The sequence below is a fragment of the Syngnathus typhle genome, linkage group LG7 (genome assembly GCF_033458585.1).
Source record: "Syngnathus typhle isolate RoL2023-S1 ecotype Sweden linkage group LG7, RoL_Styp_1.0, whole genome shotgun sequence".
Lineage (NCBI taxonomy): Eukaryota > Metazoa > Chordata > Actinopteri > Syngnathiformes > Syngnathidae > Syngnathus > Syngnathus typhle.
The window spans coordinates 10,385,440-10,405,850 of NC_083744.1; the positions used below are offsets into that span (position 1 = coordinate 10,385,440).

The 20,411-nt window shown below is 40.9% G+C and overlaps 3 protein-coding genes and 1 long non-coding RNA gene across 7 annotated transcripts; 2 read left to right on the top strand and 2 right to left on the bottom strand.

Moving 5' to 3' along the window:
* Nucleotides 1–5,371: 5,371 nt before the first annotated feature.
* Nucleotides 5,372–10,661, top strand: ldha (lactate dehydrogenase A4). Of its 2 annotated transcripts, none has more exons than XM_061284331.1 (8): nt 5,372–5,532; nt 7,163–7,288; nt 7,602–7,719; nt 7,793–7,966; nt 8,037–8,234; nt 8,353–8,470; nt 9,370–9,493; nt 9,685–10,661. In XM_061284331.1, the coding sequence occupies exons 2-8, from the start codon at nt 7,163–7,165 to the stop codon at nt 9,847–9,849; spliced, it is 1,023 nt and encodes a 340-aa protein (XP_061140315.1). In that variant the 5' UTR covers nt 5,372–5,532; the 3' UTR covers nt 9,850–10,661. The 2 variants fall into 2 exon arrangements, with proteins under 2 accessions (XP_061140315.1, XP_061140317.1); XM_061284333.1 differs by having other exon boundaries at nt 8,061–8,234.
* Nucleotides 10,662–11,241: 580 nt separating this feature from the next.
* tsg101a (tumor susceptibility 101a) lies at nt 11,242–17,327 on the bottom strand. The gene is made up of 10 exons (XM_061284330.1): nt 17,187–17,327; nt 15,867–15,954; nt 15,629–15,694; nt 15,234–15,397; nt 14,991–15,117; nt 14,400–14,457; nt 14,169–14,263; nt 12,797–12,999; nt 12,246–12,485; nt 11,242–12,157 (listed from the first exon to the last, which is right to left on the bottom strand). Exons 1-10 carry the CDS (start codon nt 17,226–17,228, stop codon nt 12,068–12,070), a joined length of 1,173 nt encoding a protein of 390 aa, XP_061140314.1. The 5' UTR covers nt 17,229–17,327; the 3' UTR covers nt 11,242–12,067.
* LOC133157642 (uncharacterized) lies at nt 16,200–20,201 on the top strand. Of its 2 annotated transcripts, none has more exons than XR_009715056.1 (3): nt 16,200–16,381; nt 18,318–18,424; nt 18,821–20,201. It is a non-coding gene; the product is annotated as an uncharacterized LOC133157642 (long non-coding RNA). The 2 variants fall into 2 exon arrangements; XR_009715055.1 differs by having other exon boundaries at nt 16,203–16,381; nt 18,834–20,201.
* On the bottom strand, nt 17,562–19,698 carry zgc:123278 (uncharacterized protein LOC641569 homolog). Of its 2 annotated transcripts, XM_061284335.1 has the most exons (6): nt 19,560–19,698; nt 19,383–19,467; nt 19,235–19,300; nt 18,985–19,148; nt 18,819–18,921; nt 17,562–18,409 (listed from the first exon to the last, which is right to left on the bottom strand). In XM_061284335.1, exons 1-6 carry the CDS (start codon nt 19,599–19,601, stop codon nt 18,291–18,293), a joined length of 579 nt encoding a protein of 192 aa, XP_061140319.1. In that variant the 5' UTR covers nt 19,602–19,698; the 3' UTR covers nt 17,562–18,290. The 2 variants fall into 2 exon arrangements, with proteins under 2 accessions (XP_061140319.1, XP_061140318.1); XM_061284334.1 differs by lacking the exon at nt 19,560–19,698 and having other exon boundaries at nt 19,383–19,539.
* Nucleotides 20,202–20,411: the final 210 nt, after the last annotated feature.

Sequence of the window (20,411 nt, forward strand, 5' to 3'; positions counted from 1 at the left end):
CCTCCCTCTCAAAATTTGCTTTATTTTAAAGTCTTTGATTTGACAAAAGAAGATCATTGCTTTTTTTCAACCTACTTGGATGCCAAACCAAAGTAAAAAGTCAGATAGAGAGAGGTGAAGTCGTGGTGGAGATCTTGATTAATTGGAAAAGGATTAGCAATAGCAGCAATACGGAGGAACATGAACCAGGGAGCATTAATGAACATGACGCAAAAAAAAAATCAGAGTAGCAAGATAATCCCCATCCATGGTCTTATTTAGGAGATTTTTTCTTTTTTACGTGGTGCTGGATCCAAAAAGGATTTATGGTAAATGCTTTGAGGCCTGTGTCAGCTTAGAAATCATCTACCTCTGGTGTTAAAAATTCAGTCAAATCTGAAAACTCACATGCAAGTGTTGTGTTTTCCTGTTGATATTATTAGCTGATTCTGCTTTCAGTCTGTTTTCATAACAGAATACTCAAATCAACTGTAGTCCTTGAAAAATGTGCAACGTACCAAGATTTGGTTTATCAACTCTGTATAAGGTGAATGTTTGTATCTCCTTTCCTTTCGGTTTGTTTCTCCCCCTCTGAAAATGTCAGACTGGCAAAGCGCTGTATGAGTTACTCAGGAGAGCAATAAAAGCTGATTGGAGTTAAAACAGTTGGTCAGGCCTGCCCGCCCCGGCATCTGTTGGACTAAACAGTGAGCCAATCTGTCATCTGAAAGCGAGAATGGGAGATGAGGAGAAAGGCCGCATGGGGGGTCAAACAGCCAAGAGCTGGACAGACATAGTGAGGAGGCTGAGGAATCAGAAATCAATCAAATTCCAAAGAAAAAAAACATGTAAAGAAACATACAAAACAGTGCTGATGTCTGAAGGGATGGACACACCTGACCTTTAGATGAATCATTCTCCCCTTCATCCTCATGTGTCACTGCCTCCCAGCAATAGGGGGAAAGGGGCAGTTCTCTTACCTCCTCCTCCTCCCCTTTCGGTTTTCCGCACTACCTCATCCCTCTCCTCTGGTCACCCACTGCTGAACCCACCCACCGCCTGCACCTTCTATCCTCCCAGAGGGAATCATTTTCACTCTAACAACTTCAATTAACCTTACCCCTTCATGCGCGTGGACACACACACACGCACACACACACACACTCACATGGATATACCACACGCATTTATATCAATCACAGGTGTTAAGCTCTCTGGACACACTGTTTCTGCTGCATTATGTAAAGGAATGTAAGGCCAACCACTTTTTATGCACTAGACACCCAAACGTTTTTTGCGAAAATAAGCAAAGATACTATAGATTACCGTTTTGGCTATTAACCACTCTGCTATTTTTCCTTTGGTGGACAATTCTAAAACTCCCCCAAGAATTCTTGAGCAAAAGCTGATGAAGATTATTTATTGGGTGGAAATGTTGAAAAAAAAAGGAAAATACCCAAAAGTCAATTATATGGTGCCAAACTTGAGGGAATCATAATTCAGGGGTGGGGGGGTGGCGGGGTGTGGGGGGGGGGGGGGGGGGGGGTCACACAGAACATAATAGTGATGGTAGAATTTTTCTGTAACCATGATCAGGACCTAGAACAAGATTGTATTGTAATGTATATGTCATTACTAAAGTTTTTTTCAAAGTATTTAAAGAAAATATAATCAACTAATAAAGTGTCTCACAGTAGAACCACTGAATGAATACATTTTGTTTGAATCGAAATCTTGCATTTTCAGCACGTTTGTGAAAAGTCGTGATGACGCAATGTATAGTTGAAAACAGAATAGTGAGCACATTTTATCTTGTCTATCAACTTTGACTTCTTGCACCAGCGGGGTCTGCCCAATAGAGGTTGAGGCACTGCCCCGATGTATTCTCCGAGGTGATTATTATACACTACACATGTAACTCCACCAGTGACAATTAAGATCACAGGACTGGATATGTTTCATCATTCAGCTGCTCTGATGTACGTCATTGCTGTTCATATTTTTCAAACATAATTTCACAGATGTGCATACAATCTGTCCAATCGGGGCTTTCATTAGCACTTGATTATGAACTGCAGGGAGCCTGGGCTTTATCTAAGCAGTGATAATAAGAAAGGGATTGGCACTGCAGGCAAAACAAGGTACAATGAATTTGCCCTACTTGCCTAACACATGCAAATATATGTACAGTCACACACCCTTTCTTTCATCCTGCATTAAAACACATCCAATTTGTGTAAAAGTGTCACTTTTGTTGCTGTACACAGCAGAGTTCTCCATGGGCTTAACGGTGTGTAATTGCTGTTGATTGCTATATTATTACTCCGCTTAATCTGGCTGTGGGTGGCTAATAAAAGAAGCTCCAGCAGGGATGTTATCAATTGCAAGCAGAGTGTTAGGACCCAGAAAAGAAGTCAGAGGGAGTGAGGAAGGTGGAAGAGATGGGACGGAAGGTGAGATAAGGAGACGTACAAGAGGAGTGAGACAAATTCATCAAGAAACCGCCAACAGTATGCATCGTGAGTTGAGCGTCATATGATTGATGGCTCTGTGTTCATTGGCTCCATTTCTAAACAGAAGAGGCAGGTGCGCGGAGGCGATTAGATTGCTCTGCGGCATACAGCAACCTGCAAGGGGTGTATACTATCACCTTCGAGCAGACACACCGTGTTCCCAATGCTCTGTGCAATAGCAAACTATTGACCCTGTGGAGCGAACGGAGGCACTAATGTGACAAACTAGCATTTGTTTCTCCACAAGGCAGATAGGAACACAACTAACTGATCACATTCCAAATGGAGGCAGATGCAAATTAGGACATGTAGCAAGGGGAAAGTTCACACACACTGCAGGTAAATGCAACCCAGATCGGATTTCTAACTGTCCTTGGAAAACTGTAATTTGCCATCACTGGTGAGATATTGCTAAAACAGGCTTGAGTGCTACTCATAGGGTCCGTAGAGGTCACCATGTTAGCGACCCCTGTTCTGTATTTTCCATATGTGTTCATGCAAGTGTGAATGGTTGTTTTTCCATATTACTGACGTCAGCTCACTATAATATTTTTTCATTAATCTATACTATTGATCAGTCCCCACATAGGACTATTTTTTTATATATATATATATATATACGTTATTGAGCAAACTAATTGGCGGCACGGTGGACCACTGCTAAACATTTTGGCCTCGCAGTTCAGAGGTGCAGTGATCGATTGCGGCTCTGACCTTCCTGTGTGTTCCAAATTACCCGTGGGTGTGGTTTGACTGGTGATTTGTTCAGGCAGGGTGAACCACACCTTCCGCCCAAATAGTGCTGTGACAGGTGACCTCGATCCTTCCATCCATTTTCTATATCGCTTGTGCCCATGGGGGTTCCGGGTGTGCTGGAGCCTATCCCAGCAGTCATCGGGGTGTAGGGGGGACACCTTGAACCGGTTGCCAGCCAATTGTAGGGCACAAAGAGACGAGCAACCATTCGCACCCACACCTAAGGGCAATTTGTAGTGCTCAATCGGCCTACCAAGTGTGTTTTTGGGATGTGGGAGGACACCGGACAAAACCCACGCGGGCATGGGGAGAACATGCAAAGTCCAGACAGGGAGGAATCGAACCCAAACCCTCCTAACTGTGAGGCAGACGTGCTAACCAGTGCTCGCTTTGAATTATGTGTTATTCATAGTGGAGGAGAAGAAAACTTGGAAAACAAATGAATAATAATAACTTTGAGAACGTTTTAGACAGATTCTTCTCTCGGATGAATTAAAGCGCCATTGTCTTAATTAATCGTGCTGTACGTTTCAAGATTCATATTCTCTTTATGGTAGCACCATCTGCTGGAAAACTGCGTTTAATGGACCACTGGTTCATATGCTCACATCTCGCTCCCGTATTTATCTCGAGAGTTCCTCCGGATAAAAAAGAAAAGATTAATTTCTGAGGGGAGAAAAATACGGACTGATGAAAAACAAAAAGGATAAAAGAACTCCAACATACCATGACTACTCTGACTTGTATTCTCACAGCTCGCTGTCTCAGAGGCTTAATGAGTGATAAAACAGTACCATATACTCATCAATTTGGCTCCAACTTTCTGATTGCGTTTAACAGATCCGATTTACAGATTGGAGCCTTGTCATGTACCATTTTTTTCAACGTCCACCAAAGATTGGGAGTTTAAGATCAGGGGATGCTTTGAGAATAATTGTCCATTTTTGTCTATGTGAAGCCCTTTGAGACTGCTTGTGATTTAGGGCTATACAAATAAACTTGACTTGACTTGATTTTCAATTGGATTCTGATATGGAATCTTTGAAGGCCATAATATCTACGTATATCATATGTCTTTCTTTGAATGTTTACAAGATTTCGCCTTATGCTAGATGAATTATCAACTTGAAAAAATATTTAATGATTCCTAAATGTTCTGATGGAAAAAGAAAAGTACTCAAAATGTCAAAGTAAACTCGTGCATTCATTGAAGATGTACTTTTAGACACAACTGACTGGATTTTGCAACATTGACGATTTATCTTTGATAAGAAGTTTGATAATGCTTTGGCATCACTCGTGTTCGAGCCACGATCCATGTTAGTTAACTTGGCTCTCCATTGCGGAAGTTGAATAATCATGATTATTAAACCTGCAAGTTTTATTACATACCAGTAGTTCAAAAGTGACTCATCGTGGGTTGGGTCACCCCATTGTGAACTAATTATCAAAAAGAATGAATGACGGTGTTGTAGCTAGTTGTAATAACGCAGCAAATGCTCGTTGCATCAGCTTTTCGTAGAAACCAGACAAGTGTTGCGCAAGATATTCTTTTGTTGTCATTACTAAAAGCTGACAGTTGGGGGCGCAAAAGCTCACTGATCAATTTTATGATGCAATTGAACCACAAAAAAATGTAAGTAGACACGTTCTCGAATACAATAATATTTTGTAGCATTATTAAACTTAACCTGAATAATTTGCTAAATGTATACATTATGAAATTATTGCTATGCCTATGATAACTGTAGGTTGTATTTATTTTGTAATAACCAGAAAAGGTAATGGTTGGATGGAAATGATCAGATTTGTTAACATGAAGACCAATTTAACTTTAACACATGAGGCAATGAAGCCTCGTCTTTGGGTAAAATACGATGACAAAAGAAAGGTTGCTAAATAGCGGAGAGAAATCGCACGTGTGATGTACACAACTTGTGAATACCCCTCATGCAACGTTCAACTGGTTAGTATCCATAATTTCAGTTCTGGTACTGATGCTTGATCGCTGCGGCGGGACAGGTTGAGATTCTGCTTTCTTCTGCATCCTGCCTGGGACGTGACATCCAGCACGCAGTCGGCCCGGTGGCCACGCCCTCATCTGATAGTTTTCATTCGTGTTTCGGAATACGTATTACGACGAAGGGGAGGAGGGAGCGAAGAGGAGGCGTTATTACTGTTTAAATAACAAGCGAAGCCTTCCACCCAGCGGCACCTCTTCTGCGGGAAAACTGCGACAGCAACCAGCGACAAGCATTCCAGCCTTTACATCGAAGCTTAAACGGTAAGATGAACTAAAATCTCTCGAAGGTAAAAGTGAAGAGGATTTCCGGGTATATAAAATTTATTTGACTGGAAAGGGGCGTGACAAACTTGCCTGCATCATTTCGAGAATAAGCTTCAAATCAGTGGCCAAATAGGCGAGACATCCCATGCGTATTTATTTACAAAAAAAAAAAAAGATTTTAGTGATTTCAGCCAATCACATTCCAAATGTGACATTTGCTCAGCTAGATTTCCTACTTGTTGCTGTCAGCGTAAAAATCCCGATCACTGTCGACGTTTACATTAGATGCGCTGATAGTCGAGAGGGTTTTAATAACTTCCATCACCAATAGATCGAGGGTCTTTGCGTGCGTGTCGCAGTGTCACGTAAGTGTGAAATGGAGGCGCCCTTCCTCCTCTCCACTGGTAGTGGTCTCCATCCTGCTTGACCAACAACGCCTGACGCAGAATAGAAATCTGTATAATCGATTCTGACGCTAAAACATGATATGATGAATTCATAGTTTGTTCCAAGAATCTAGCATCAAACTGAGTTTTGAGCACTTTAGTAATCCACACGATGATTTTTATAGTCTGACGCAGGGCATTTCTACTCACAAGACAACTGTCATAATATTGTCATAACGTTTTTCTCTCCTAAACGCATATGTGGTATAAGCATAGCCCAAGTGTATACAAAAATCGCACGTAATGAATGCAGAATGGAAATGATGTCTGTCCTGTTAGTGACATTCCACTGCTGTGTGTCTATTTGTGCTTCTAATGTTGACTCTCTTCCTGCCTGTTGACCAGTCATAGGAAAGAATGCCAAAAACCCAGGGTTTTTCGATAACAGACCGCCGTGGTCTATGTAACAATATCCGTCTGTTGTCTGGAAGTGTGTTTTCATAAAATGACTTGTATTGTCATCCACATTCAAACATATGTTAAAAATCTCTCATGGGATAGATTGCCTTATACATTTTAACTACAAAGTACTACAATAAAAGCTACCCTAAAAGAATAGTCTAGTGTGAACCTGTACAGAAAGTGACAGAAGGTCTTTTTTGGGGTAACAAAGCTCACTTTTCCAACACTAAAGGTCTTGCATCACACCTACCACAGTACATCCTGCTGAAAAGCGTGACCTCTCCACATTAGTGTGTGACCTCCACATCACATTGACATGCAAAGGCTTGTAAGTAGTGAACTCTCAAGGAACCATAAATAGTATTGTGTGTGTATTGGGGGATGGGCTGTGCTGCATGTACACATGATGCCCCGCCCCCAGCCCTGAGAAACTACGGGCGTCTCGCTAGGGACGTTTTGAAGCAGACCGCACTTGTCCAGGCACTGGTTGCTATGGTGATCTGGGGAAGTGAGACTATGGGAATCAATGAGTTCACTCAGCAAACAAATCAAGGCAGAATTGATCAGAGCAAGTGACAAGTGTTCCAGAGATATTCATAACAATGTCTTAGCACTCATCCAGAGTGCTTTTCCAGTATTTTGCTTTTTGCTTCTCCTCTTGCGAAATGAGTCTTTCATTACAATACAAATAATTTAAACTCCCTTACTCATGTTTCAGCACCGAGTTGCACATCCATTGTGTCCATTTGGCTGATCCAGTCTCATTTTTCTTTCCACAGATGGCCACCAAAGACAAACTGATCACCCATGTGCTGAAGGAGGAGCCAGGGAGCAGCAGGAACAAGGTGACGGTGGTGGGCGTTGGCATGGTGGGCATGGCCACTGCCATGAGTGTTCTGCTCAAGGTAAGAGACAAGAAAAAAAACTCTAACATTGGCCATACAATGCAGCTGTCATAATTCATATTGTATGATAATAATGGTATCAAATATAGTGTATGTTTGCACTAGTGTATAGAAAATGTAAGGAAGAGAAGTTGCTAGAATTTTTATTACCTTTGCTTTTTTTAAGAACATGCCTACCTTTTATTCTATACACTTGACAATTGGCCTTTCGGAATAATGGAGGCACTGTAAAAAAAAAAAATTGGATTGATATCCTGCTGCACAATTGATGGCCTCACACATGAAAGTGTTCATTTTGTATTTGCTTGATCAGGATCTGTGTGATGAGCTGGCACTGGTGGATGTGATGGAGGACAAACTGAAGGGTGAAGTAATGGACCTGCAACATGGCTCCTTCTTTGTGAAGACACACAAGATTGTGGGAGACAAAGGTGAGAAAGAAATTGACGACCATCCCAACTATCTGGTAATCTACAATCAGGCTCGCATGTTTGAATTCTCCAGACTACAGCGTGACAGCTGGCTCCAGGGTGGTGGTGGTGACCGCTGGTGCACGCCAGCAGGAGGGAGAGAGTCGCCTCAATCTGGTGCAGCGCAATGTCAACATCTTCAAGTTTATCATCCCCAACATTGTCAAGTACAGCCCCAACTGCATCCTGATGGTTGTCTCTAACCCAGGTAAGCAAGGAGTCCGACTATTTTTTTTTCTTTCACTTTTTTGTGTTACTATACTGTTAATTTAGTGTAGAATTGTCCATCTTTCCCTACACAGTGGACATCTTGACTTACGTTGCTTGGAAGCTTAGCGGTTTTCCACATCATCGCGTCATCGGCTCCGGAACCAACCTGGACACTGCCCGTTTCCGCCACCTCATGGGAGAGAAACTGAACCTCCACCCTTCGAGCTGCCATGGCTGGATCATTGGAGAGCACGGGGACTCCAGTGGTATGTGTCATCACTATAAATAAAATGGGAGCTGATATGCAGGCACAGTGCAAATATAGCATCATATTGGTTGCCACTCATTGAATTTGCCTTATCTGAGCTATTCGACTTCTCTTAGTGCCCGTGTGGAGTGGCGTGAACGTGGCTGGCGTCAGTCTTCAGGGCATCAACCCTAAGATGGGCACTGAAGGAGATAGCGAAGACTGGAAGGCGGTGCACAAAATGGTGGTTGATGGGTGAGTACATTTGCCACAAATCTGCAAAGCAAACCCATCATGTACTTGCATGCCCGCTGTTCCTCTGTGAGATAGCAGTAAAGTTTTATTGGCACAAAGTCCACAATTGAATTCAGCCGAGCTGACCATCCTGAGTGAGGAATTTCATCCTGGCGTTAGATGGTTATACAGCATAGCACTACAGTATGTGCTTAGACCAGGCTTGGGCAAACATTTCTACTTCATATGTTTTTTTTTTTTAAAAAGGGAGAAGGGGCAGGTCATTCAAATATAAAGTAAAATAAATATTTGTGACTTGCTTTGTAAATGATTGATGGGCTGGATTAAAGAACAGAATTATGTCACTACTGTTAATACATAGTCACAGATCTTCATGTACGCATCACAAATCTGCTCCTCAATTTCGTTCGGAGAGAAATTTCAACCGCAGTTGAAACAACATGCTGTGGATACATTAAAATGAAACATGACAAATAACATACTAAGCATAAAATAAAACTGTATAAACCATAAAATGAATAGGGAGTCTAATAATAGCATCAGGCATTTTCATTTTTTTATTTGGAGTCTGGGGGCGTTGTCTAACGTGCAGCGAGAGGTTATTCCATAGTAGAGACGGACAACAGAAAAAGTTTTATCCCCTCTGAACTTCTGCTTAGACTTTAGTATCTCTAGGAGCAGCTGCCAACGGTCAGATTGCGGCAATAGGACACAATCATAATAAATAAACATGACTTTTCTGCCGAGCAGTGTTCTTATTGCAGGACAATAGGCTTCCTGTTTGAGATTTGGGGCGATAATACCTTATGTTAGCAATACGGCTCTTATGAAAAAAGGCATTTCGAAATGTATGTAATTGTGCCATATCCGGTGTTCGTGTGTGTGTGTGTTCTCTGCAGAGCTTATGAGGTGATCCGACTGAAGGGTTACACTTCATGGGCCATCGGGATGTCTGTGGCTGACCTGGTGGCGAGCATCACCAAGAACATGCACAAAGTTCATCCCGTGTCCACACTCATCAAGGTAAGGGCACTTTATTGCGCAACTCAATCGAACAAACCAAACTCAAACAAAGAAGAGCTGTTCATTAACCACTTTACTGTGCCATTAATTTAAAAAAAAAAAGTGTGGCTAAAGCTCTTATGTTGTTTCTTATAAGATTGTGCCAAGTGAGTGATGATATAATTACAGCTAATGCATGTAACGTTCGGCAGGGGATGTACGGCGTGAAAGAGGAGGTTTTCCTTAGCATCCCCTGCGTTCTGGGCAACAAGGGTCTGTCAGACATCATCAACATGAGCCTGAAGCCCGAGGAGCAGCAGCATCTGGTGAAGAGCGCCGAGACACTGTGGGCTGTCCAAAAGGAGCTCACTCTGTGAAGAGCGTAGCGCCCCACGGTACGGTTCTTCAACCCCAAACTAAACAAACTAGCCCTAGTGCATCCATTCTGTGTTGTGTCCCTCTGTGGTAAAAGGCCTCCATTAAGACCTAGGAAGTTGCAAAAAAGTGGAAGCTACTTTCACATATTAACATGCATTAAGTGTATTGTTCTTTTTGCTGTCCGCTCCTTTCACAATACGTATAACAAGAATCACAACTATTTAGCTTTAGAGATCACACTGTGTTGAGAGCTGGGAATTTGTGTCTAAAATACTACGTATTGTTACTGTGCACTGTTCGGGCTTATTCTATACACTCCTTGTATGCTTTGTGTATAGTCTGTCAACACTGTAAAAGCTGTATGTCTGTTTTTTGTCCATTTTGTCCCCTTGTCTTCCTTTTTCTTGAGTCTGATGGAGACATTCCATTCTCAGCGGGGGCAGATTTCCTGTCCAACTGATGTAATAGTAATCTAAGGCCTTCTTCACACACAAAGTGCCCTGACAAGTCGGATAAGAGACATTGGAAATTCAATCCACTCCTGTTTGGGGATGCTACTGAATAGAAATCATCAATATAGACAAAAATATGTTGTTTGCACACCATAATGCCCTCAAAGAGATTATTTATTTTTTCTCCTAATTTCAAAAGGACATTAACAAAGTGTAATGGTGTTATTTTCTGAATAGTCGTTACTGCAGATGATACATTTATTGTTTCCAGTGCTATTTATCATGAAGATGATCAACTGTATCTGGAGATATTTTTACATCCTGTAGCATCAAATAAAGCCAGGATACAGAAACAAGAACTTACCTGTCTGCCTTTTCATTTCATTTATAACATGACTATAGAGTAATTTATAAAAAGCAGTGTTAAGATTTACCGCTTGTTTTCACAGTATGACTTTCATAGGTCACGCTTATCTATATAGTATGGGCAATAAATCATATTTAAGTCCTCAAGTTACAAGGCTAATCTTAATGTTTTTGATAAGAGGTAAAAAAATAGCTCTAGTCTTGTCTATATGTGCCCCGCAAGACTAATGAGGCCAAGCGTGATAGAAGAGCGATGCCAAACTAAGGTTGTTGTGACAAAACTGAAGCCATGTGCTTTTTTTTTCCCCCTTGGATTGTTCCAAAATATCCGGAAAGCCCACTGGAAAAAATCTGATGTGAATGTGTCCACGACCCTTATCTCAGCCTTTTTCATGCCCTCAATAGTCTCAAAACAACTGTCTATGAGGTTGAGGAACAATGAAATGTTTTGATGCCCATCCTGGTCAAATAATTGGAAACACGAATAGAGTTGTGGATTGGTGCATTGTCCTGGTGGAAATGTGACCCGACTCAATTTGAAGAGCACTGGTCTTTCCCACAAAATCTTATTGATTTGCCATCAAATCGGGTCTTTAATTTGAATGGATTTACATAAATTTACAGATACAAAAGATGATCTATGGTTTAAATGGAAACAAAAAATAACAGCAGATACGCTATGATACATTTCAAAGTGCATTTAGTAGTGGGCTAAGTTAAACAAGAGGTGTCTTAACTTAACATTTGATTAGTAATAATCTTTTGTACCCTACAAAAAAGGTTTATACAGTGAACTAATTTCTTACCAGAAGCAACAGAGGACACCAAAAAATGTGGATACCTATTCTTTGTAAAAATGTCCTCGAGAGAGACTGTACAGAGTAGAAGAGCTACTGTACATAATTAGTTGCTAATGCAGCCAAACAGTCAAATTGGAGGGCTAACCTGAGCAGCTGACACGTACAATGAAAATGGAAAGAGGAGAGGCAAAACAAGACAATACAAACAATACAGATTCATGGAGTAAAGCATATCCATAATAGAGGGGGGGGGGGAGGCCTTCTGAATGTGGCCTAGGCTGCATGCAGCACTATATCAAGGGTCTTCTTAATCACTTTGGGTGTTCATATCAGAGCTTAACCTTTTCGTGACAAGGGGTGTCTCAACAGCTAGCACCCGATATTTTGTGCTTACTCAACAAACAAGGCTGCCTGGCTAAAAACAGACATGGGTGTGAGTGTTGGGAAAATCTCTCAAGCATTTGGTTTAATCCAAGTCACGGACAAATCTTAGGAGTGTTTAAACAACCCAGTGGTCCATTAAAGATGGGACACAACACAGAGGGACAAGAAAGAGAACCAGAGGGCCCAAAGACATGTCTGTTTTCTGCTCGTGTCCCTCAGTAGAGGTCGCTGAGGCCGGCGGTCTTGCGGGCTTTCTGCATGAGGGCGCGGAGTTGGAACTGCTTTCTGGACAGAAGGCGTACGTGCTGGCAGAAAAGAAGGGATGAATCAATACTGATACACATACATTATGTAGTATGTGTTTGTATCTAAAAGTTGTGTTGAAATGGCCACCTTGAGAAAAACCTCCAGGTCTATGACGCCCCTACGGAGGGCCTCTCCCAGGTAGAAGATGGTGTCCTCGATGGCATTTTCTTCAGCGTACAGGTTCAGGATCTGTTTGTACAGGGGGGCCGTTGGCACAATGATGTCATCGATGTCATTGTTCTCCGACTGGTTCTCCATCTTCTCCAGGGCCTCGGTCAGCTCCTCATCCTTGCGGTTCAGCAACTCAATGTTCCTGTCGACGTCAGCCTGACCCAAAAGATGACAGTCCAGTGAAGCCCAAGATGTAAACCTTTTCACAATGTCACAAACTGACTTTTCCAAAGGCACCTCTAGCAAACAAAACCTTCCATGACCAAGGCAGAGTGACTGCGTAAACAGGATAAACTGTTTTAACGCTAATTTGGGCATTCTTCTGCATAATACCAATGTGTCCAGTGTCAGCCAAAAAGAGGATGTAACACGAGATACATTGCTCCCAACACACTCCGTAATTTGAATTTTGAAAATAGATGAGGTAGAAATTCAGATAGTTCCACTGAAAGAAATAAACCCATTACCACTTCCTGGTCCAATCTGGAGATCATGTCCTCCAGTTTCTGATGGCCCTTTTTGAGATCTTCTTCTGTTCGCTTGAGGGCATCCAACTCGGCCTGAGCCCTGTCCATTTCCTCCTTCATCCTCCAGCGAAGCTTGTCGCTAACAGCTGAGATCAGCGACGCACGGATCGTGTCTTCGCCTATGGTGCCGTCTCTGTTGGAGCCTAAACAAAGTGACACTCGTTTTAAGCCTGTCATGATTAATACAGATGTGTTCTTTAGCCTCCTTTTTCAATATGGGGTTCCACTTTTGGGAAACATTGGGCTTAAAAGTCAACATACTGCTTGATATCAGTGCACCTCACTAGAGCTCATTTGAAACGATTAAAGGGGAAGTCAACACAAACTTCCTTTACAATAATATGTTATATGTTCCCCCAATAGTCTGAATGTGGCATTCTGATTAATATTGCGTTGGTAGAATTTGATTTAAGCCGCAAAATTGAGCCGTTTTTATCTATTTCAGCGGGCAACCATTTTGCCTCTTGCTGTCAACTGAAAATTAAAGCACAGTTTTTGTTTTTTTTAAAGTGACAAAAACTGATTTATGAAAGCACCTAGAAATGTGCATTCGGTACGTCTTCTTCAAGTCACCACTACAGCATGTACAGGTCAGTTTTGACTCAGCACTACAAATGTCAGAGATGATCCCCCACCCCACTACTAAAAATAGGAGTCCACCAAAAGTCCTCCAAATGGCAGACAGTCTACTGGTGTTTCAATACGGCTTCCAACCAGCTGATCACAGGTTCGTCTTTGTGTGCCGTTACTTTTACCTCCCCAAATATAGCACTAATAACCAGAGAGGACTCTCTTTCTTCCATACTGTAGGTCCTGTTGGCCTTTACTGCTCCCAACTCTAGTTACATCAGATGACCTTTCGCTTGTTGGTTCAGCATGCCACCAAAGTCAGGCCCAGGGTGAAAGGGTTTCAGTAAGAAGGTCACATGAAAGATGGGGAGGCTTCATTTGATCTGATCAGCTTCACTATAAATCATTTAAGCGGTACTTTTTTTTCCTTTACTGTACAGTGAACCATCAACTACTCAGTTTGCTACTCACAAAATCTCAGTTCCCCCCCCTCTCCTTTTCATGTGAAACCTATTCCTAAATTATCTTACGCCACCACTGGACAAACTATTGTGCGATGTCAGCAACTTTGTAACATATGTGGCAAAGTAAAAAATAAAGTACCTGCTCTGCGTTCAAGTAGAGCAAAAGTATTGTCACAATCAGAAACTTGCTATGTTGTATTTTACAAAATTATAGAAGTTGAATCGAGTGTCATTGCACAGAGTGTGTCATGATGAGAGCTGTTAGACGTAATACACACCCACTGTGGACACGGGAGTCTGAGCGGGGTAGTGAGTGGGACCGGAAGTAGCCGGGTAAGAGTTGCCCCCTGGGTACTGGTAACCTGGGTAACCTCTGCAAAATAAGATTCAATAATCATACTCAGACTCAACATACAAGACCGAACTAGTGAAGCAATTGAACAGCTCTTGCTACTGAGCATGCTTGTCACGCAAAACTAATGTTTGCACATGATTGTGAAACACCTTACCCTGCGTTAGGACTTGGGCCATAAGGTGAAACTGCGGGCATGCCAGGTACGTAGGAAGCTGAGAAAGAGGACACACAATCACATCAGTGGCATTCAGACTGAAAAGCCCAAGAACTTTGTGTTCCTGGCAGAAGGAGTACCTGGTCATAAGAACTTGTAGAACAGTAGGAGAGGTAGTCACACAAATAACTCATTCATGTCGATATTAAGCATCAATTAGTTGAATTAATTATGTTTTGTTTTAGATATGCCAATAGTACCAATCAGGGTACATTCCCCGCAGGGTCTGTCTGGACTCACATCAGAATATCCGAATGGCGGGAAACAGTGTTTCACCCTACTTTGTAAATTTTAAAAATCAATGGATAATCCTTCAAATAATCACAATCTTGATCAAAATAATTGTGATTATTATGATTTTTTTTTCGATAATCGTCTAGCCTTAATGGTCTCAAAGCCCATATTATCTGGGTGCCTGCGTTTTTAAAAATATTTCCTCATGGGGATTAGGCGCCACCTGGTGTTAGACTGGGTAATATAGTCATTTAACCACACGCGGAAAGAAAGATAATAGTAACCTGTACCACTTACAATTAGGAGGTCCAGCAGCTTGGAAAGCCTGGTAAGGCGCTTGTGTGGTGGGGCGAGAAAACACTGGTGGCTCTTCTCCAAACACCACAATCATCACCTGAATGAGACCAAACAGGTCTGACTGGGGCTGGAAAACAAAGAGGAAAAGGTGAAAGATTCTCACAGTAAAAAATAATTGCTATTTGGCAGAATTTAATAACAAGCACCCATGAAATAATATCAAGATACAATAACTTTGCTTACATGCTTCCACTCGTGTAGATAAGGTAGGTAGATTTTTCCATTGGCATCAATATGTTTACCAGTTTTGATCATCATGGTGCTGGTTGGTTTAACAAAACAAATTGGTGGGTTGAAGGGATATGTGTCCAGCATCCAAAGACACACTGGGATGTTGTAGACGTTGCCTACACGGAAACACACACATTACAGAAAGCGGGACTATATCTCATCTCTAGCCACATCTCCCTACAATGACAAGCATAAAGCCATTTATTTCATTTGTTCATGTGCAGTGCACCAGCATGAAACTGTATGTTTAAGTGACCTGGAGCATGTGAATCAAAATACTTAACAGAATAATGAATCAATATTTTTACAGTGACATCCAAAGACAAAAATAAGAACACTGTATGTACCTCTATAGCTTACGGGGACTGTTCCTGTTAAACTCATCAGGTCCCTTGTAGATCCATCGTTGAACACTGAAAAGCAAGTTGAGCCAGTGAGGAGATGCTAACTAGTTTCACATATCACTGTATATTCAGTCACCCAAGAATGACGTATCGTGGAATCTCTAATACAATTTAGACTTTGGACTGAGAGCAGATTTTGCTTGACCTATGACTATAGGAATGAATAAGAATATTGGCTTACCATAGCCATCCATTACGGGCTTCAAGTCTTTGTAACGAGAGATGACGTTGGTGATATCACGAACAGTCAGGTCCCTGTATTTATATTGCTGGAATATGATAAACAGGAAATGAGTGATGACATTTTTTCCCTATAGTTTAAAAACAACCTAAAACAAAATGAAAGGTTTGACGTGTTAGTCCTTTTTTTATTGCAACAGGAAATCTGCAGTATTGGTGGGGAGCACAAAAATGTAACATATCTAAGTGCCTTTAGTAAACAATGTAGGGCTGTGACAACGCACTGGTTTCAGCCATTGGTTTTTGTATGATCACGCCACACAGGTATGTTTTGAACGCTTCTCTGAAAAAAACGATTCTGCCGAGTGTTCCGCCAAAATGCCCTACCCGTGAGAAACGTCCTACCGGTGGCTAATTTGACAGCTGAAGTACAATATTCTGTGCTTTCAGTTGGCTTTATTAAGATGAATACAGGTAGAACCTTCTAAAGATCCCTTGAGAAAATACTACAAGCAGGTAGGACGATCCTGACAATTGAAATAACCTAAGATTAAACTTCTGAATACATATGAGCAGGTAGGGCGTTCTGACAGTTGAATTTACTCATTCATAATATAGAATGTAGAAAGATACGTATAAGCGGGTAGGACGTTCTGAGGACGGTTAAGAAGGAATTCCAGAGCACCGGTAACCAAGTAAACAACAGGCAGAAGGGGGTGGCACAACAAATATGGCTTTTAAGACACACATAGTCGTTTGCAGCGCTTTTCTCAACTCTAAATGATTCTCTTGCACGTCCCTAAACAGCGCCCACGGCTTCGCACAAAAACTCAGTCACAGGACATTCCATTGTTTTGACAGCACGACATTTTTGCCCGCTATTCGAAGCTTTTAATATGTCACAATTTCCTTTATTCTTAACATACTTTACAAAATGGTTTATTCCTTTGTTCAAGATCTTTCTGGTGGGGTAAAGTTGTTGTCACGTCCCTACACCATCATAGTTCCTTACTACTTGGTTTGGACGGAGCAAGCCGAATTGCGGGTTAATATGTTAAACATTCCTTCAAGGTGTGAAATTGTTAACCTAAAAAAAAAAAAAAGTTAGTGCATCAGAAAATACAGGTTTCGGTTAATCAATAACAAATATTGACGACACTGATCGAGTTAGGGAGTACAATAAACAGCTTGAACAATACAATGTTTAAACTAACACGCCATTTAACAAACCAGGAAATGGCCACTCTACTGTACTGTTATGTTACGTTGATGTTAACTAACATGCGAACAAGTTACGATACTCAGCAAGAGAAAGGTTTACCTTCAGCATTTTCTTCAGGGCTCCTTCGTTGACAACCGCCATTTTTTCCCTGTTAAGGTGTTTTTTTATGATAACCGAATAAATAAGTCAGTAGCTCGCAGAATCTGAATCTCGCTAGCGAGAATCCAGTAAATGCTATGCTAATATTAGCAAAGCCCCGGGACGGACTAAACACAAAAAATCCGGCTATTTGAAATAAAACGTCCAATTGAACAGAGTGGATGTTTATCTTGTTAACTCAGATCGAAGCAGTACACGCAAGACTAATGGTACACTAACTGCTCGAAACAAACAACATTATATGTTCGTTTGAGACTAACAACACAACGTATTTCCGGTACTATGCCCGACATTTTCCGGAGAAATGATGACGTCTTATTTGTAAAAACTTTATTAGCAACACCATTTCATGCAGCATTAACCAGCAGATAGAGCACAGAAATAATTGAAACGGGAATTTAGTTTGTTCTCGTCTTAATACTTTAGTGACATTTCGCCGAAAGAAAGGGCTTATACCATATTCCAAAAACATGGATGGGAAGCCGCCTAACCATTTTAAATAGTCTGTGCGTGTGAATGGCTGTTTGTCTCTGTGTGCCCTGCGATTGGCTGCCGACCAGTTCAGGGTGTCCCCCGCCTATTGCTCAATGATGGATGAATGAATGAATGGATGAATGAATGAATGAATGAATGAATGAATGAATGAATGAATGAATGAATGAATGAATGGACGGACGGACGGACGGACGGATGGATGGATGGACGGACGGATGGACGGACGGCTGGATAATAATAAGTATGTAGTATATGTTAAATAAATACGTATATACACATACATGCATGATTTATAAAATATACTATATACACACACACACACATAGGCTTAATGTACAATATGATAGTAAACAGTATATATGAGGCAATGCATCTTAAATCTTACACACAATTACATTGCAAGTCATTTATATACATGTAATGATAAAATGCTAGTTCTTGACTGACAAAAGAGTGAAATGAATCAAACAACAACCAATTATGTTCATGTTATACTGTGCCCGAGATATTTTTCACAAGAAACTTAAAGCAAGTTAATGTCGAAATCTTTTAACAGCTGGTTTCATTTCCTTGAAGGACAGGTTGGCCATCTTCTGTTGATAAAGACAAATACAAACTGCCGTCTGTCCGGGAAAGCACCTGTGATTGTTTGTGGAACTGCAGCGAACCTATATTGAGGACAGGTAATGAATGACAAAGTATATGAATACAATATCTCAGACTTGATTAGATATGACCCAGTTATAACTTAGCTGATATGTTAGACACAGAAGAATGTTTTCTCTTTTCCTGATTTTTCTTATTCATTGCAAACTTAAATCAAAACACATTACTGCACATGGAATTATTCCTTGTTTTTGTCACTGTAACAGTGTCGATCAATACTAAGGATGATTACATTTTTGGCGTTATTTTCTTGGACACAGCACTTGAATTTGACTTTGGCATGCGCAAGGGAACACATTGTAATGTTATGGTTGGTTAGTGCACAAATTCTGTGCGAAAAGTTGCCTATCTGTTTTTTTCTTTCTGCATGTTACGCATTTTTTGCCAAAACACATGATTATATTTACTCACAGGATGTTTGTGCAGGGTGACGATGAGGCTGCATACAGATAGGAGGGAGGTCTCCAAACATGGCAACCATCACCTGCAGGAGGCTCACCAGGTCACACTTCCCCTGAGAGAGTGCCACAAAAAAGTCAGCTTATCGTACTGCAAACCTCTCACGTGTGCTGCTCACCTGCTTCCACTCCTGCAAGTACGGCAACAAGACATCACCATTGCTGGAGACGTAGTTTCCCCGCAGGATCATCATCTCCCTCGTGGGCCTGACGTAGCAGATGGGGGCTGACTTAGGGTAGGACTCCTCGAGCCACACACATATGGGGATGTTATAACTTGTGTCTGACAGAATGCCAGGAACAGTTAGAATATGTATCAATGATCGTATAATGCTTTATTGCACCCGATATAAAATGTGAAGTTATTACCTTCAAAAAGGATGGGGATAGTTCCTGTTAGACTCATCAAGACCTTGGTGGTTCCATCACTGTAAACTATAAAGAAGGAACATGAGTGTTTTAAAGCCCACGATTATTTAAAGGAAAATAAATCTTTTTTTGCACGTAAGCTCCTTACTGTATTTATCCACCACTGGAACAAGGCCTTTGAAATGGATCAATGCAACATGTATTTCATCAGCCACATGTTTACAAAAATAGGTCTGTGCAACAGAAACAAGCATACACTCAAAAGAGAATAATAGGAATAGGAATATTTTTCTCACCATACACATACAATATGATGTTCCCTTACCTTTGGCAGCATTTTCTTTATGGTGTTTTTGCAGGTTGTCATGATTGTGTGTGTATCTAAAAACAAAAAATATGTCTTGCCTTGTCTGTAGCTCACCAACACTCACAGAGCTTGGATTTTTCTTTCCGTGTGTTTAAGGGCAAGAACACAACTTTATGGACCCCCTCAGAGCCAATAAGAGAACAGCATACTGATAGTACAAACACGTGACTTATCGTAACCATAATATAATAATTAGGTTATATGGCCCAAAAAAACACTGTTCTCTGTTCCGTGACCCATTAAATGAACGTGTTTGTTACATAGAAGGTAATATCTTTCAATAAATAAAGAGTATGTTTTACTACGGTTGTCTGCTATCGTACGTGAGTTTTAAGTCTTGATCAAAGTAATTCTTGTGTTTTTAACCAACTTACTAACAACTGTAGGTAAAGTCCCAATTTTACACAAACTTAAAATGACAAAAAAGTTGAACTGTGGATATTACATATAAGTTGTTAAGTTGTTGAAGAAAAAACAATAATTCATCTGTAATTTGCTATTGTGTTTAATTGTTTGTTGTTCTTTAATTTGCTATTGTTTTTAGTTATTTACAGTTGTGTTTAGTTAAATGTTGTGTTTATTAAATGGTTGTTGTGTTTATTTTTTGTCATGTTTTTTTAATTTGCTGTTGTAGTTTTTGATTTGCTTTTAGTTATTTTCTCTTGTGTTCTGCATTTCAGGGCCTCTGTACGACAATGTTATTTAGTACAACAATAATGTAACTGCAAACTTATCATTTTGATGTGAGTTGATATTCCATCTCTCGCCTGTAGGAGGTAGCAAATTGAAGACAACAGAAAGACACACAAA